The sequence below is a fragment of the Echinops telfairi genome, unplaced genomic scaffold, assembly GCF_000313985.2.
Source record: "Echinops telfairi isolate 266 unplaced genomic scaffold, ASM31398v2 ScPeMD7_7467;HRSCAF=8505_0, whole genome shotgun sequence".
Lineage (NCBI taxonomy): Eukaryota > Metazoa > Chordata > Mammalia > Afrosoricida > Tenrecidae > Echinops > Echinops telfairi.
This window is the reverse complement of record NW_022111367.1, coordinates 11,461,257-11,479,806: the sequence shown is the minus strand read 5'-3', so window position 1 is coordinate 11,479,806 and position 18,550 is coordinate 11,461,257. Positions and strand designations below refer to the sequence as shown.

Sequence of the window (18,550 nt, the reverse complement as noted above, 5' to 3'; positions counted from 1 at the left end):
AACAGGTCCATGTAGCCAGAAGAGTATTTCCAGTATATCCTCCTCCCATAGCGATTTCTGATCTCTGTCATAGCGTATGGGACTATGAGCTTGTATACCATTGGATTTACCTTTGGTTGGATGCATGTGTAGATGCATATATATGCAATTGTAAAGTGGCCTGAGTGGACATTAAGTGTTGAACACATGTATAGGAGTGGCTTCAAAATGTTCATGGAAAAATGGAATTAGAAGATTATGAAAATTTCCTACATACTTTTGAGTCCCCCATATGTGCATTCGTGTGTGTATTATCTATTTACAGGATGTTGGATATCTATACCATTTTTAGTGTTTTATTATTATTAACCATGTGAGTATCTTTACATATTAAAGTTTGTATAAATATTTCAAGTTATTTTCTTAGGATAATCTGTTAGAAGATGGAGAGTTGAATTATAAAAGATACTTCATTTTCTTAATTAAATAGACTTCATAAAGTGGAATATTATATATTATCCATTTCAATTAACACATTTCCTTTAGTAAATTTGTGACACATGCAAAAATTCAAGGAAAATAATTCACAATGGCATGTTAACTTCCTTTATGAATTCAAGCTAGAGTATATTTGAGGCCCAATTTACTTGTTTTGTGCATATAACATTTTTACGTATATGGCATAAAGATTTTTTCATTGTTATTTAACCATTTTGTAGATTCTCCTGAGCTTGTTCGTGGCTGTTATTTTGGACAACTTAGAACTTGATGAGGATCTAAAGAAGCTTAAACAAGTAAGTAATGTATTGGCAATTTTTAACCAATAATTTTTTAAAAGGACAAAACCATATACTTCTGGGTAATATTAAGACAGTTTAAGTTGCAAAGATATAAACATAGAATGTAATAAATTAAGGCAGATGGAGTTAGTAAAATGATTTTCATTTAAATTTAACCTGGGTGTAATATCAACAAAGGAAACTGTGTTATCCTATAATTATTCTGGGAATCCTTTAAGATCATTATTTTGAGTAAAAGTAAGATGGAGTATTATGTTGGGTTTGGAGATTCATTTCCTCCTTCTACAAAATGAAAAATATTTGGAAATGGAATGTCTTGGGCTCAGATCGCCATTTTACATCATTATATATAAGACAATTGTTCATTATCCTAAAAATCCATTTTTCCTCTAAATTTTGAAATAAAATGTAGTCTGGGTGTCCACGGTGACGATAGGAAATGGAATTGAATCAGCGATGTGATGTGTTTCCAGTCTGTTTCAAATAGACAGGGTGTTGGAAACGAGTGGGTCCAGCAGGAGAACTGCAGTGAGTGAAGCGTCTGTGGTTGAAGGTGTCAGCAGCAGGAGCAGTCCTGCTCCTGCTCCCTGTGACCCGGAGAATACTGTACTGCACTTGGGAGATGAGCTTCCAACCAAGAGTGCAGGATCCTCCGAGGGCAAGAATTGGTGAGAGATGGAGTCGCTGGATCAAACCACCTTGATTTACCTACCCTATAAAACTGTAAGACCAGTTGACATATTAACATCAAACTTCTAAAACAAATTCCATCGTGAATTATATGAAGACCTTATATATTCAGAATCATACCAGAACTCTCTATTTTTTTAAAGCAAAGATATAATCACTTTAAACAATTTTGGTTATTCTTATGGCTAATGACCACTTTCCACATTTTAATTTCCAAAGGCTATACTTTTGAACAAGGATAAAATTAATATGTGACATAAAGGCTCCTGGAAATGGAAACTGCAAGTTCTTTCTATCCTGCAACGGTGCAGTAAAATGGCTATCTGGGGACAGCGCGGGTGATTTCATTCAGATCTATGTTTTAAAACTTCATCCACCACCATCAAGTTGATGGTTCTGACCAATAGTGACCCTGGCTAGGGTTTTCCAGGCTGTAGATCTACAGTGTAGATCTTCATGGGAGCAGACAGCCTCATCTCTCTCCCAAAGAGCAGCAGATGGAATTGAATTACTGACCTTGCATTAGCAGTCCTGTCCTTACCTGGCAGGGCGTACCAGCACGATACCTTTAGATCTCTTAAACAGGACCAATAAAAGCCGGCTCTTGTGGATACCCACCTTAGCCTATGCTTTACAAATTTAGTATTTAGAGACAGATTTTGACAGTCTACCGCAAAGTGATTGGGTTAAGAAAACAAGAAAGAATTGTCTCACAGACCTAGATACTAGAAATCAAAATCAGAATATTGGCCATAATGACTCCTTAAGACTCTGAGAAAGGAAATATTCCAGGACTCTCTCTTCTCTCCTAGCTTCTGCAGGCTTCCAACAACCCCTGAAATTCCTTAACTTGTCTCCTTTTATCCATATCATCTTCCTCTGTCAGACATTCCATGTCTGTTCTCCTATTTGGGAAGACACCATGCTGATGGAATTAGAACTCACCCTACTTCACTTTCAAAGATCCCATTTCCAACATTATTCAATTTATGAACACCTACCCCGTGTCCTCCAAAATAGCATGTTCTCCTCACATGCAAAATGCATTTGCCCCAGCCCAGCATCCCCAAAAGTCTTAACCCATTACGGCATCAACACTAATTCTATTGTAGCTTCTTTTAAATCAGATAATGTGTGAGACTCTGGATATGGTTTCTCCCGTGAAAAATTACCTGCATCCACAGATCTGAAAGTTATCAGCTTCCAAAATACAGTGGTGGGGCATGTAAAGGATAGGAATTCCCATCCCAAAAGAGAGAAATGGAAGGAGTGATGGTACCAAATATACCCTAGACCCAGCAAGGCAAATATATTAGAGCTAAAGCTTCACAATCCTCTTCTGTTCTCTAGACCCACAGAAGTAGTGGCCTCGCTCTCTCAGGTTGCAGTGGTAGCCTTCTTCTCATGGGGCATGGAGACGGGACCTCCATCCCTGTAACCAGCAAGGTGGTACTGCCCTTCATCATCAAGGTGTTGAACCTGCCTTCTGAAACTAGGTAGGCAGTGGTCCTGCTCCTCAGACTGAAGCCTGCTGGCCTCTGAAATGCTCCTGGGCTTATTTATGCTCTCCTTTTCTTCAAGGACAATGGATATTTAAGTCCAGCAGTTCCACGAGCCTGTTTCCTGATGGAATCAGAAACTGGATAGCTTTCCTTTATTTTCACCCACCATTGTCTCATTCGGTCAAAGAAGCTGGCAGTGTTTCTGCTGAGAGAGTTGATTACATCTGTCAACAACAAACCTAATCTCTTAAAAAAATGATTGTCAAACCGCATCCTTGGTGCTCTCTTCAAGCATGCTTTGTCGCTTTGGATAAGAGATCTTCAAGGGCTGGTTCCCTTTCGCACCCTGCATTCTCCACCTCTCTCCTTCCTTACACAGCAACAAGGAGAAAACAGGCTATCCCTTCAAAATATTACTTAGAAATTTCCTCAGCCAAATCTCCAAATTCATTACTTACAAGTATTACTTTCCTCAAATACTTCTTAGGTCTCACCAGAAGCACATTGAACAGTCACAGTACTAGCAGCAACGTTCTCTCTGTGACGAATGAATATTTCTATACAGTCTTTACTCACTTCTTTCTGAACCCTTCCTAGAATCACCTGTGGTATTTCCAATTCAGCCAATAGTCTCATGACGACAATCTAGGCTTTACTATAAAGTAAGTGCCTCACCCCCCCTCCTGACTCTGCCTATTACCTATTCAACCTGCTTCCAAACCTTCAGGTGTCAGTACAAGAACATTCCACTTCACAGTTCACAACTCTGTCTTAATTAGGGCTTTGTAGAGAAACAAAATCAGTAACACAAGATAGATAGATGATAGATAGATAGATGATTAGATAGATAGATAGATGATAGATGGTTAGATAGATAGATAGATAGATAGATAGATAGATAGATAGATAGATGATAGATATTAAGTGCCATTGAGTCAAGTCTGATTCATAGCTTCTGGTCCTACCCCATCTTCACAATTGTTCTTGTTTGAAGGCCATTTTTGCAGCCATTTTTGTGTCAATCCATCTCGTCAGAGCCTTCCTCTTTCTCATTGCCCCGTCTTTTCCCTAGCATGATGTTCTATTCCAGGGACTAGGCTCTCCTGATAATATGTTCAAAGTATGTGAGACAAAGTCTTACCATTCTTGCCTCCAAGGAGCATTCTGACTGTACTTCTTCCAAGACAGATTTGTTTGTTCATTTGGCAGTCCATAGTAATTTCAATATTCTTTTCCAACACCGTAGCTCAAATGCATTGATTTTTCTTTGGTCTTCATTATGTAATGTCCAATTTTCATGAGCAAAGCTGGTGATTGAAAATAACATGGCTTGGGTCAGATGTACTTCAGCGCTCAAAATGACATCCTTGCTTTTCAACACTTTAAAGAGGTCCTGTGCAGCACATTTACCTAATGCCCTGAGTGAGAGTCAGAGAGAGAAAGAGTGTTAAAAAAAACTACTGCCATCAAGTCAGTGTTGTCTCTTAGCGACCTTATAGGAAAAGGTACAGCTGCCCTGTGGGTTTCTCAGACTAACTTTTTTTAGGAGTAGAAAGACTGTCTTTCTCCTGCAGGGTACCTGGTGGTTTCGAACTGCTGACCTTCCAGTTAGCAGCTCAACCTGTCACCTCTATGCCAGATGTAAACAGGGAGAAAAAGAGATTTATTTAGAGAAAATGGTTCATCAGATTCTGGGGCCCGACAAGTCCAAAATCAAGCAGCAGACTGGAACTAGGATAGTTTATGTCTATTCCCAGTTTTCAGATATAATCTTCCTTAAGAAGCTCAGTTTCTGCTTTTCACTTCCTCAACTAATAAGTCCCATGCACAAAAGGAGTATAATCTGCTTCGTTTAAGAGCAACTGATTTAAAATTCAATATTGTGTACATTCCTTCACAGTGACTTCTAGTCCAGCCTTGGACTAAACAAGTGGACACTATAAGCTCGAAGTGTTGGCCTTAAATAGTAACCATCAATCATGTTATGTCTGCTTCAGATCTGAATATCTCCTGATACAGTGTACTAAAGAGCTCTACATTTTCTTACTTGTTTATTTACCAGCTTCTATATCTATATGGTTTTCCATATTCACTGGTCAAGCAAACTAAGATGTGTTTCCAGCTCCCATCCATAGCACAGTTTTTGTTAACCCACTCCACTGAGTTTCTTCTGGCTCCTGGCAACCTTATATAAGGTTTCCAAGGTTGAAAATCTTTATGAGAACAAAGACTCATCTTTTCTCTCACAAAGAAACTTGTAGGTTTGAACCACAGACCTTGCTCACAGTTAGCAGCCCATCACTTACCCCACAGAGCTACTGGGGTGTTAGGCTGGGTTCTCTACACAAGTAAAGCCAGTGTTTACATATATATATATGTCAAACGAGTGTTTTTATCTTATGATTTATTTTAATTAGAAGTTAATAAATATTTAATTTCATTCCATAGTTCAATCATTTCAAGTAGTATTTTACAACAGCTACCATAATCCGTTTCCAAACATTCTTTCCCTTTCTGGACTCCTTGACATTAGCTCTCTTTTACATCCCCACACTGTACTCATCCGCCGAAACCCTTATTCTACTTGTTGTCCCCGTAAGTTCATCAACCCTGGGTTTCATATACCAAAAAACAGAAAAACAAATAACACAAACTAAAGAGGGTGGCCCCCAGTGACATAACACATCTGAGTAAAACCCTCATAAGAACAAACTAAAAGCCGAAAAATACAGAGAACGTTGAAAACCAGATCAGGTCTAGCACGCACCAGAGAGGGAATCCCCAGACAAGGTTTCAACCATCCAAGCCAGGTTTCTCCTTTGACCTTCTGAAGGCCTCTCTCCAAGACACTCTGTTCAGTAACCACTTTCCTCCCCTCCCTCAACTGTGGAGAGAGGGAAATCAGGGAAGCTTACTTCCTATGTGAATCCCACACATGTATCTTGGCCTCCCACTGTCATGCACAGCCTTCTGCAAACCAGATTCTCACCATTTAGGCTCTGATTACTATTCCCTTCCTTTGACTTCGGGTGATCTGATCGACAGTCCTTTGGTGACTGATGATGGTGTGCTTCTTCTGTGTGGACTCCGTTGGCATCTCACTTAGAAGGCTGCTTATTTGGAGACCAGCAAGAGCATTCTATCAGGAAAGGGATCCAGCCCAGTTCACCTCAATTCCATGGGCCAGAGGCTCCCTGGCGAGGACGGTCCTCTCGCCACCATCAATCAGATAGTGACCCTGTGGGACACAGCAGACCTGCCCAGTGAGTTCGGAGCCTGGAACTGCTTTCGCAGGAGAAAGCCTCATCCTTCGCTGGCGGAGCAGCGGGCGGTTTCCAGTTACCAACCTTGCAGATCCCCGCCCAGCGTGCAGCCTCTGTGCCCCCGGAGTTCCTGGCGGGGACGGAAGACAGATGACAGACACAAGTGGAGAAAGAAGAAGAGAAGAAAGCAGTGATATGTAAAATAGCACCTATGTAAAATAGAAAGAGCGCAGATTATGACTAGAATCCCGGTGATAAGGGGCAAAAATGTGGCCTAAACCCGTGTTAGGAAAGGAACCAACTCACAGGGCCAAATGTCAAAGGGCACCAGAGTCCTCCATGCAGAGACGCATGATCCATTGCTGACAGGATCCGATTTTCCTTAAGTAGCAACACGATGTTATAAAACGTCCCCTTGATTTTCTTACACAAAACCAAGTTTGTATTGTGAATTCAGTGAGAGCTCGCAGATCAGATCATCATGTTAACATTCAGCAACATATTTCTGAGGTAATGTGCTTGCCCTTCAAGACGGTGATTTCCACTAAGGGTTTGGCTAACAGGTCCTCAAAAGAAACAATGGAAGCCGCCAAGCATTTTCACATCTCAAGAAGCCTGCAAGGAATCACAAGGAGTCTGATAGCACAATGGTTGAGCACTTAGCCATTCATCCAAAGGTTGACAGTTCAAACCAGTAGCAGCTCTGCAGGGGGTTGAAGGCAATCGGCTTGATAAAAACTTCAGCCTTTCTAAACCTAGAGGCCATTCTGCTCTGATGGAGAAAATCCCCAGAGCCAGAATGGGCCATGTGGTAAAGGAAACCAAATAGGAAGGAACTGGTGACACCATGGCTGAGGGCTTAGCTGCTAACCGAGAGGTTGGCTGTTTGAACCTAAGAGCGGCTCTGTGGGAATAAAGTTCTGGCCGTCTGCTCTCATAGAGATCACAACCAAGGAAGCCCTCTGGGGCAGTGCTCCCTGCGGTTGGGGTACGCTGAGGCAGAGTCCAGTTGGGGGACACAGCAACGCCACAGAGAACCATGCAGTTCGCAATGGGCCGTGGCCAATAGGAGACTGGATGTGTGAATGAAAATGTCCACTGTCACACAGTCAGCTGCAGAACCTGCGAATTCTCTGGGACAACAAAGGTTTCCCCGGGCTACCGCTCAGAAGTCTTGTCACATAGGCCTTTCATTAAAAAGAAAAAAGTTACGGTGCATTATGTACTGTTTAGTAGAGGCATTTTGATAGACAAAAAACACAAAGTACCTTTAAAAGAATTTTTTTTCAGTACTTACCCTGTTTCCCTGAAAGTAAGACACCCCCCAAAATAAGACCTACTTACAGTTTTGCCTCTCGCTGAAATAGAAGGCATCCCCCCGAAAATAAGACCTCCCCGAAAATAAGCCCCCCCCCAAGCTACTGTAGCTCTGGACTCTGGACCATAGTGGCGGGTGCCGCCGCACAGCTCACTGTTGGCCACAGTGCAGGCGGAGCAGACAGGAAGTACAAGGTCTCTTTTAGTAAAACAATAAACAAAAAATGTGTACCGTATTTTTCTTCATGGAAAAATAAGGCATCCCCTGTAAACAAGACCTAGCACATCTTTGAGAGCAAAAACTAATATAAGACACTATCTTATTTTGGGGGAAACGGTAGAATTTCAAGTTCCTCAGGATGAACAAGCACCTATCCTCACAAGCCAGTCGTTATCACCGGTCACAACCATGAGAATCCTGCCTCTTAAAATCCCTTCCTCTCCCCGAGCTCCTGAGTCTGACAGTGATGGCCACTATGTACGTAGTGAGGTTTCTCATTTGTCACTCTTCAAAATAAATAATGTGCTGTAGTAGAACCACGTACAGGTCGCATGTTGCTGTGTCAGTGTGTCCTATACACAGCCCCATCGATTGCTCACAGCAGTATGGCGGGGGACATTCCAGCTCTCGTAATTGATGTGATCCCAGGACACCGAGATGATAGCGTTCTTGTCAGCATCCTGAACCCAGCACAGTACCTGGGAAGAGGAAGAAGCAAAGCGCATGACCAATGCACACACACGTTCTACTTTTCTACACAAGATCAGAGAGCGCATTACAAATGAGATTGTTTGTGAATTTATAACCAAATTAATTTGTATGGAAGCTAAAAAATAAAAAAATTCTTGACCTACTACTCTAATTTGAACAATACTATAGGCTGAATTTGGAAAATTTTGTAAATGAAGAGAATGCTTTCAGTTGTAAAGATTTTGGAAAATTCATCACAAGCTTGATTTAAAAGGTTTCCTTTTAAGCAGTATCAAATTCATAAAACTGTGAGGTTACAAAAATAGGGACGCCTCAGGGAAAGACTCATTAAAGGGGAAGTATAGATTCTCTGCTTAGAGTAAACTCAAAACTGTGAAATTAAAAAGTGTTTCCCAGGCTCTACATCAAGTCTTATTTGAATCGTAGGCCAAATTAGATGATTTTTACTCTTTGATACTGCCAGTGCTTTGGGGGATATGGACCACAAGAGAAAGCTTGTCTGTTGTTGACTGTGATCTTTTTAACCCAACCAACAAAAATCGCGTATTCGTTGTTACTATGAGCTCCAGTTCAGCGATTCCCCAGTCTACTTAGAAGCTCTGCTTTCACTTCTGTCTTGTCTCCGTTATTGAGGTCATTCTGCATGCAGAGTAGAAGCAAGAGGCGGTGCTACCTGCGTTGTCTTAATAGTATTCTCTATTTTCTCTCTCTAGTTTCTAATCTACAATGAAATAGCTACACAGGAGTTACAAAAAGAAAAAAAAATCATGGTTAAAGGCTTCATTAAGGAATTTAACAAGTTTTAATGTTGTTGTTTATCAGGACATGTTACAAAGTTCTTTCAGGTCTGCAAAGGGGCATGCCACTTTGCTATCAGTGTCAATGGAAAGGCATTCAGCTCAAGCTCCGTGGTCAGCTTCAGCAGGCAAGGCTTCCCCAATTAAGTGTCCAGAGGCATTCTCTGCAAGCCAGCCTCCTACAGAACTCTCTCAGCTTGATTTGCTCGGTGGTTTGGAAAGCCCACCACTCTGTTACATACTCTGATTCTGGTTCTGCTGCTGCCTGACTTTTGGGTCCAGGAGGTTCACTGAGCAGGAATCTTGGGTCCAGGGGACCGGCTCCACTCCTGGCTCTTGCTGGTAATGAGATCCCTCCTCCCACTTTTCAGTGGGCTCAGACATAGGAGAATGGCCCTCCAAGGAACCCTGTTCACAATGACTCACAAGAGAATCTTACCATTAGGCCCATGCAGGAAAAGGTTGTTTAGTGGGAATTAGAGACTTTGCCAAAAGAGTTCACATTAAATAATTCACTGACCCTGCACTACCAAAGGAGGTCATTGAACTAAGCCCTAGCAAGGCCTTTTTGAGGCAGCACATGATTCTCATCTCGGGATCTAAGTCAAGTTTTCAGTTGACTAAGGGTTTTATCAGTTTCTTACAAATTAGAAATCTCCTCAAAGAGGGGGGTTTAACTGCTACCATATGAAATACTTCCTGTGGGAAACCTACCTGTATCATACACTTCACCTAAATTACCACACTAAAATGATCATATTTTATCCTGAATATTAAGAGTATAGAAATTAACATTCAAAGGAGTAAAATCCTTGCCTAAGTTCACACAATTAGTCAGAACTTCTCAGGATAACCCAGGCTCTCTAACTTTAAAGCTATTTATTGCCAAAATATTCCACCATGCCTCCTCATAGAATCCACTCATTCATTGACATAAAGAAACGTGTTGAGAAAGTGGGTTGGGTGAGACGCTGATGTTTGTGGATCAGCACACTCTCTACCTGTGGTGTTATACACAGGAAACCAAATTACATTCAGATTGTAGTTTAGTGAAGCAGGAATCCGTGTGCAGAAAGTAATCATGATTCAAATGATAAGGGTGCCGACTTGGCCCGTCTGCAGTACTCCATTTACAATTGAGACATTCCTGACTGACACTCGCTCTAACCTATTCAGGGCTTGATTGCTCACTTCCTCTGCTAGGCAGTGTGGTTGGGAAATGAGATGTAATAGTGCCCAGCACACTGCCCTTGCCCTCAAATAACTTAGGAGGTAGTGGGGGGAGAGGAGAGATGACAAGTAAATAGAAAAGCTCAGTTCAGCAGGGATCACTGCAAGGACCTTGGGGCTCACTGGAAACTCATCGAACACAGACTGTAAAGCCAGGGATGTTTCTTACAAGTGTGGCATCGAGTAATGCCTGTCTGGGTTGGAAGAGGGTGAGGAAGCTGAAATAAAATGGCAGGAAGGAGGCATTCGGGACCAGGGGAAGAGCGTGATCAAATATGCGAGAGAAAGTGCTGTGTTTCTGGATATTATTTTTTCATTTGTTTTGAAGGTCACCGGGAGTTCACGTGAGCTCACTTGTAACTCAAGAGAGAACGTGATGAACTCAACTAATGCATTTAGAGATTATCCTGAGGGCATTTTCTGTCAAAATGTGACATAAGCGCACCTATGGTGGCTTCCGTGTGAAGAGTGAACTGAAGGTCACTTACTGGGAAGAGACAGGGGCGGAAGCTGAGGGAGAACAGGATGGCAGCCTGTCCTAAAAGAAATCAAGATGAAGGGCTAGAGAGGAGTGGATACAATACCTTGGGCAATAACTTGGATGGCGGAGATGAGAGAGGACAGGATGTCACCCAGCTTTCTTGATTGCCTTAGGTGTGCTGAGGCAGAGAAAGCAGAAAAGGGAAGGAATGGGGTTTCGGTTGGTGTGTTTTCTTGTACAGCTCAGAGGGAAGCCTATTGGTTTCTTAGGGTTCATGATAAAAAAAAATAGTAATAATTCCACAAAGGCAATGACTTATAAGAATAGAAATGTATTGTCTCTGACCCATGTAGATTCCTTCAGGGTTCCGAGAGAAAATCTGTTCCTTGCTTCTCTCCTATTTTTTAGTGATTTGTGACACTTGGTATTGCAGAATCTGCCGCTATCTTCACAGGATCATTTTCCCTCTGGGTCTGTGTGGCCCTCCTCCTCTTATATTAGGCACCGCTCATATTGTATTAGAACCCATCCCACTGTAATATCACTTTAATTTAATGGATAATATCTTTGAAATCCTACTTCCAAACAAAATCAGACTTACAAGGAACACACCCAGGTTTGGACATCAGCATCACTTCTTTGGAGGGTGGGGAGAACAATTCAATCCCTAACAATTGTTTATATATTCCCTACGATGCATGCGTGAGAAGATGTCTATGGATAAAGAGAAAGGATAGTAGAACTCTCTGGATGGAAACAAACACTGGAGGCCAGAAATCATCAACACCACAATGGTAACTTAGGCCTTTAGAGAGTCTGAGTTTGCTAATGGAGAGGCTGTCAACATGGATGATAAGAATCAATGAAGACAAGCCCCAAATGACTGTCACAACCCAAGAGGCAGGATGTAGTGTGTGTCTCATCAAAACTCAAAATGTTTCAGGAGAGAGGTTGTGATCGACACTACCAACGCCTTCAGAGTCTGTCAAACATGTTTGCCGGGCTGGCAGAAGAGGAATGGTAAGAGATGTGAGGAAAGCAGAATCGGTGCCTTTGATGGCGTAGAAGTGGGTTTGGAGAAGGTGAGCCACAACGGCTAGCTAAGGAAAGGAGGCTATGTTGTCAGCCTTCTTATCAGACTCTTCTCTAAAGTTGTTTTCTATGTCTTCTTCTCCTTATCTTTTGTACCTATGTTCACTCTGTTTACTTCATTGCTATTGAACTTTCTCCCCCTTGTGACATTGTCAGTTCAAGAATGATAACTACATCAAGCATTGTACTTGGGCAAAGTGCTGGGAGGACCCATATATGACTGGAAACTGCAGGTATCCAGGCTGTTCCTTCTCAGTTGTCCGGGGGCTGGAGGATCTAGACACTGAAAAACATATGTCATTAGAGGCTGAGTTGGGAGACCCTATATATATATATCCAAGTCTTTGATCTCCCTAAATCCACTGTGTACCACGCCCTAAATCTTTTGATTGGAAACCATGACTTTATTGTTAATTTTTATCTTGTTATTCATTGTTATTGATGAGCTAAATCTCAGAAGACATAGCATTTGTTCTGCTACTTGGGGGATAGTTTCATCAGTTAGGTTTTTTGTTATTGATTATTGTTGTTTATAATGAATGCTTCCATCACATGAAGACATGAGATCAGAGATGAGATAGCTAAGATTGAGAAATGTGACGATCAAGGTCCAAGTCATAAACTCACAGTAGAGGCTTAGAATTTAGTTATTAACCTCCAAAACTACCCCCGAAATCTAAGAGTCAATGCCCAAATGGGAGCAGGAGGCAGATCTTTGGAGACAAAGTGAGAAGGGTCCGAGATTCAGGGGTCAGATCAAAACTGAGGGCAAAGGGGTAACTGTTAGAATTTATGTCCTCCTGAGCCTTGTTCTCCAGCCTCAGTGAGAAGCAATCACTCTCAGTGAGAAGCAATCGCTCTCAGTGAGAAGCAATCGCTCTCTGAAGCTGAGGAGCAACATAGCTGAGATCACGTCACACTAGGGCACAGTAGATGTCCTCTCAGAGGTTCAGACCAGCTCTCATAACACCGAGCATTTCTTTTTGGCAGTTGGCGCCCTTTTCTTCTGCCTTAAAGCACACCCGTCCAATAATAGTCAATTTTACCAATTTGAAACTTTCCACCATCCCATTCCTTGTGTATTGACCCAAACCAGACTACTTTCTGAGCATGTTGGCTGAAGAAGCCTATTTTCTTGCCTTATCCACTGACACTCGTAAAAATGTATTCCTTTGTTAGTTTCCATCCTTGGCATCAGTGAAGAGGCATAACCTTACGTGCCTGAGACTGCTTTTTCTAGTTCATACCTGTGAGTCCTCGGTTGTACTCTTCTTCAATTGCGCCAGCACAGAATTACTTTTCATATTAGTTTCTGGGACTTCCGTAACAAAATACCTCAAAGTGAGTGATTTGAAAGGAGAGAAATTTATTTTATCATAGTTCTAGAGCAGTAGTTCTCAACCTGTGGGTCGCGACCCCTGTGGGGGTTCAATGACCCTTTCACAGGGCCGCCCGATTCATAACAGTAGCAAAATTACAGTTTTGAAGTAGCAACAAATATAATTTTATGGTTGGGGAGGTCACCACAACATGAGGAACAGTATTAAAGGGTCATGGCATTAGGAAGGTTGAGAACCACTGTTCTAGAGGCTGAGAGTCCAAGATCAAGACCATGACTATGTTGGTTGCTTCTGAGGCTTCTGAGGCTCTAATTTGGTCTACGCCTTTCTCCTAGCTTCCGGTACCCCCGACATTCCTTGATGTGTTCTCTAGAGAAGACAAACCAGGTCACTGTATGTAGAAGTCACGATATGTCACTGTATGCAAATATATAAGAAGGAAATGTATATCCAGAGACAGTGGTGCACACAGGTACAGAAGCGAGCGAGCCCAGTCTGGACAAATCCATGGGTCAGTAGCTACACTGGAGGCCCTTTCTAGCTGCCAAGGCTGACAAATCAAGAAACCCGCTGCTGTTGGGCAAGCCAAAAGAATACACAGTTGGCAGGCACCTAAAGCCCAAGTCCCAAGAAGCTAGATGTAGGATCCAGGAGAGCTAGAAGAAGGAGAGAAGGGAGTTCTTCTCCACCATGTCTATTTATATATTGACATGGGCCACACCCCAAAGGAAACCACCGGGCTGTGATCTGGGTAAGGGGATGCACTCTATTCTAATCTTCCCACAACTGCTTGCTGCTCACAGCAATCCATTATGGAGTTATTTACATTATGCTGGGTCAAGTCCTGAGGGAGGTCTAATCTACCAAAGTACTGAGAAGATTGGTCCCGTCAAGTTGACACAAAAATCCTCTTTCCAATCAAGGTCATGTTCAAGGATGAAGACATGCACTTATGTTTGTGAGGTCATAATTCAATGCATATGCTTTTATTGTACTTTCTCATAGAACTCAGTGAAATAACCCCCAATTAATAAAAAAAATTAAATTTTGGAGTGAGAACATGCCCAAAGCAGCGGAGCTGATTCTTCAGCTCTGCCTAAACTCAGCATGCTCAGTTCCCCCGCCCTGCACAGTGAGGAGGAATCCAATTTCATTGTGTTTTCTTTAATCAAGAGGACACAGATTTTAAAACCGTGATCTTCACTACAAGATTAAAAAACAGCAAGTATGATGGCTAAGGGCAACATAATTGCACTTTTTTTGTTAACTGTCAGTGAGAAACTAGATTGTTACAGTTCTAAGGAGAAAAAAAAGTGTGACTACTGGTTTTCAGTTTGCTCCCTTGTGTTTGACAGCAGTTGAATTGCTAAAAGATGGTTTTTCAGTGTGTTGAGGATTTGCTGTAGTTACAGTTGTGAATTCTACCCTTTTGGTACCTAAACACTGAACACAAATACCATGACGCTTGTTGTCACTGCCTTCATTCCTTCTGAAACTCAAACTCCACACTGATCACCGGCTTCCTTTTCCTGAGCCGTCTAATCCATGAAGCTTTCCATTCTTGTCAAAGCATTTCACTATTCGGTCCTTCGCTCATTCCTCCAGTATTTAAGTCTCCACTGTGTTGAAGACACTGGCCACGCTCTATGGAGAGAAAAGTAAGAAAGGAGTTCTCTGCTCTCATGGAGCTTATCCACTGACGGGGGAGCTGGGCATCCACCAAATAATGAAGTTAATTAATAAATAGACACACATTGAGACCGTTTTCTTCCGACCACTCTGAGATGAGGGTCAGGGAAGTGAGAAAGGAGCAGATGAGCTAGTGATAAAAGCTGAGCAGGAGTAAGTTTCATGGGATGCTGGCATGAAAGGGAGTCGAGAACATTCCAGAGGGGGAAAGAATGCAGAGCATCCAAGGGAGAGTGGACAATGCAAGCAGTGGGCACAGCCGTGGGAAACATGCTGAAAAGTCTCACCTTTGACCGAAGAGCACTAGGGTACTCCTGCCGGCTTTTGAGATGACGACAGTGGTTAAGATGGGGACAACTGGAGAGCCGCTTGAGCACGTGACGAGGGGGTGGATGGAGGGCATCCATAAAAGGGTTTCCAGAACAACTCTGGTTTCAGCTTCCCACCGTTGGCTGAAGGGAGCAGATGACCACAGGGCTAAGAAACATTGGCACTGAACCACGTTTGAGGGAGAAGAGAAGATGACCAATTTTGCCCTGGGTGTGTTGAGCTTGGGATGCCTGTGTGATCTAAGCGAAGATACTAAATGTGAAATGGTATGTGTATGTCTAGAGTCCAGGAGAGAAGGCTGATTCTCTGGAGAGATGAATGTGGAAGTTTAATTGAATTTAATTGAATTCCCCATGACCTGTTCAGTACGTACCAGGTGGCAAACACTGCTGTAGACACAGCAGGAATCTGCGAGTAAGCAAAACAAGTAAACTCTCCTCTCCCTCTGAGCTGTGTTCCTAGTGAGGGCTCCTGGTTTTTGCCAATTCGTGGAAGTTTAAAGACTCCATGCCAGTGTATTGGGAATGAGGAAAAGAAATAGCATCCCCTTGATGAAGGTTTGGGCTTTCCCCTTGAACGAGTGGGAGTTGCTGGGGCATTCTCGCTGACATGTGGATCCCTTAGGGGGGTTTCTGGGTAGATCCGGGCTCCAGGGGGGCTTCCCCTGGCTGAGTTTGAGAAGTTGAGTGGCATGTCTCTCTTCGGAGGCACCCGGGGGTGGATTTGAGCCTCCAAACTCTGCTTAGCATGTTAACCACTTGCCCCACCCAGGGACTCGGTCAAAAAAATTAAAAAGAAAAGACCCTCAAATAACCTGTCTTTGTTTTTCTCCGTGTGGATTGTGGCTTTTGTTCTTTGACAAATAAACAACATGTCTCAAGTTGAAATCTCTAACGAGAGGAGAGCTGACCTGATGGGGCCGACTAGTGGATTTCCCTCCTGTTAGGACAGAAACTTCCTTTCTGTCTGTTCCACCATCGTGATCAGTCTTACAGAAAGTAACGCCTCTTCGTCACGGAGTCCCACAGGCCAGTTTGCATGGAAGGAAGCCCTTCCTGAAGAGGCCGGGCACATGCAGACGTCCGCAGTACTCGCTGGGACGTTACCCAGAAGTTTTGTTTGGCTACTGAATGTCTGCCATCAGAATGGGACAGCCTGGGCCACGAGAGCATATAAGGGTGTCTGAAAGAATCTCTCCCCTTTCCAAACACCCACTCGGAGAAAGGAGGTGGGAGGACCTAGAAGGGTGCTGTGCCGATTGTAGGTGTCCCGCACGCATTTCGGTTCCTGGCCCATCACTTCCTGATGTACACCTGCCAATGACACCTCTCCAAACCGCTTGTTTTCACGCTACCTCTTTGCTTTGTGCTATGCAAAGATGAAAAAAGTTTTGAAAAAAACCAAAACACCCACAGGATATAAGCAAAGTGTTATAGAAGGACAGGTAGAAAGAACTTTGCAAATGTTTACTTTCACTCAAGATTCAATGGGTAAAAATAATGAAAGCTTCTCTTGTGCCGACTAGCCGGTGATTTAGATGAAATCACTTCCCCTCTCTTTGCTTCAGTTACCTCGAGTCTATTGTGAATATATTTTGGTCTGTTACGGGCTCTTTAATTTGATGCTGTAGGTCCCAACTCTCTTCATTGTCTAAGGTGGTCATTTTATAGTGTCCGGCCCCATGTCTGTATGCTATCTCCCTGGCTCCGAAAGCATTTGAGTTTGTACTCCTGCACAGAATGCCTGCTGACGTCTTCTTATTCTCTCCAACGTTCTCTTGGGAGAGAGCTCAGAGCTGCCGTGACGGGGTGCACTTAGCTAGAGACACTGCGGTGGCCAGGTGAGTGGTTCCTAGCTGTGCTCTTTCTTCTTTGTTGTCATTCGTTGCATAAGTGTTTCAGTCTGGGGTTCTAATATCTCCCTGTTCAATGCTGTGGATCTGTTTTCTGAACCCTCCCCACACCGTCACACCTCAATCCCCAGAGTAGACATCATGATAGCACCAACCATAAAGAGTGTCGGCCAAGCTGCGGTGAAAAACTGACCCTTAATGGAACGGCTCAGCGGTGGCGGGCTGAAGCATCAGAACACAGTTCACTAAGAATGTTATTAAGGTTTTTGTCAACAAAAGGGATCTTCTCTTATTGATCATCGATACAGTAATACATGCTGCCAGACTTTCTCTGACAATTTCTTTTCCTTCAATTTGAACATGGATATGATGGAACAATCAAAGTCGGAGAAGCAGCATCCTGAATTTACTCTCAAAATTCACCACCTTGCTATGATTTGTCACTCTGAATTTTAGTACATGTGCTGCCGAAGCAATCACTTCGCTCTAAATTTTCAGGAGAGGGAATTGCATGACTCTCTGGAACTTCATAAGACCTCCACTTATTTGTGATTAGGTCATTTCCCCTAGTGCTAGACTTGTGACTGACATCCCAGTGCTGAACACTTCACATTCTAAGAGATCTGACAAGAACTGGCAGCAGATTTCCTTCCAGAGAGACCAGCAGGTACAAACGGAGGCCTTTTCTTGCCTGTCCCCTGCCTGCTTTTTCACACGTGTGCACACACACAAACCAATTCTCTAGAAGCACAGTGGGGGTGGGGAAAGGGGTGGTGGTCAGAGTCAATGGGAGTGCAGTGTGTATGCAGAGATTATTAAAGTCCGGTCCTTCACTAAGGCCAGCTGGGGAGGTAGGCTTCAAGAGATTCTCTTGTAGGGATAAAGGGGTCAAGGGCAGTCCCTAGAGAAAGGACAGTCTGCTGGTAAAGTAGCAGGGCAGCGAAAAGAGGAAGACTTACGTGGGCTGGCCCAGTGGCTGCGTCGATGGGCTCAGACATCAGGACAATGGTGAGGATGGCCCAGGACCGGGCGGAGTTTGGTTCTGTCGTACAGAGGGTGACTGGGTCAGAATGAACTCCAGGGCACTTAACAGCCACAGGGAGAGTGGAAGGCAGGCGCCTCACCCTTCAGCCGGGAGCTTTCTGAACGGAAGAATGGACTGGTGCAGCCACCAAATTGAACAAGGCGGGTTGGTTCTTCAAAGAAGCAGGCAGGGACGTGCCTATGTGTGCCCTACAACATGCTAAGGGTAAGAAGCCAGCCAGAGTACACGTGGCAGTTGACTTTATAAGGACTAGCAATCAGTCTGCCAGGGACTAATCTGGGAATAACGTCACTTTTTCTCATTCCTTGCCACTTTGAAAGCATAGAAGATATCTCAGTGGCTCCCACAATTCCATGTTAGTGAGTCCAGATTTCAGAGAGAAGTGAAGTCAGAAGACATTCCAACCACAGTGGAGCATAAGGGAATAGCCT

General features: G+C 43.2%; 1 protein-coding gene across 1 annotated transcript in view; it reads left to right on the top strand.

The window, feature by feature from the left end:
* Positions 1–18,550, top strand: part of NALCN (sodium leak channel, non-selective) — a 440,927-nt gene that overhangs the window by 281,088 nt on the left and 141,289 nt on the right. Inside the window, exon 13 of the mRNA XM_045283767.1 lies at positions 699–773. Coding sequence (XP_045139702.1) covers positions 699–773 — 75 coding nt within the window. The remainder of the gene's footprint in view (positions 1–698; positions 774–18,550) is intronic.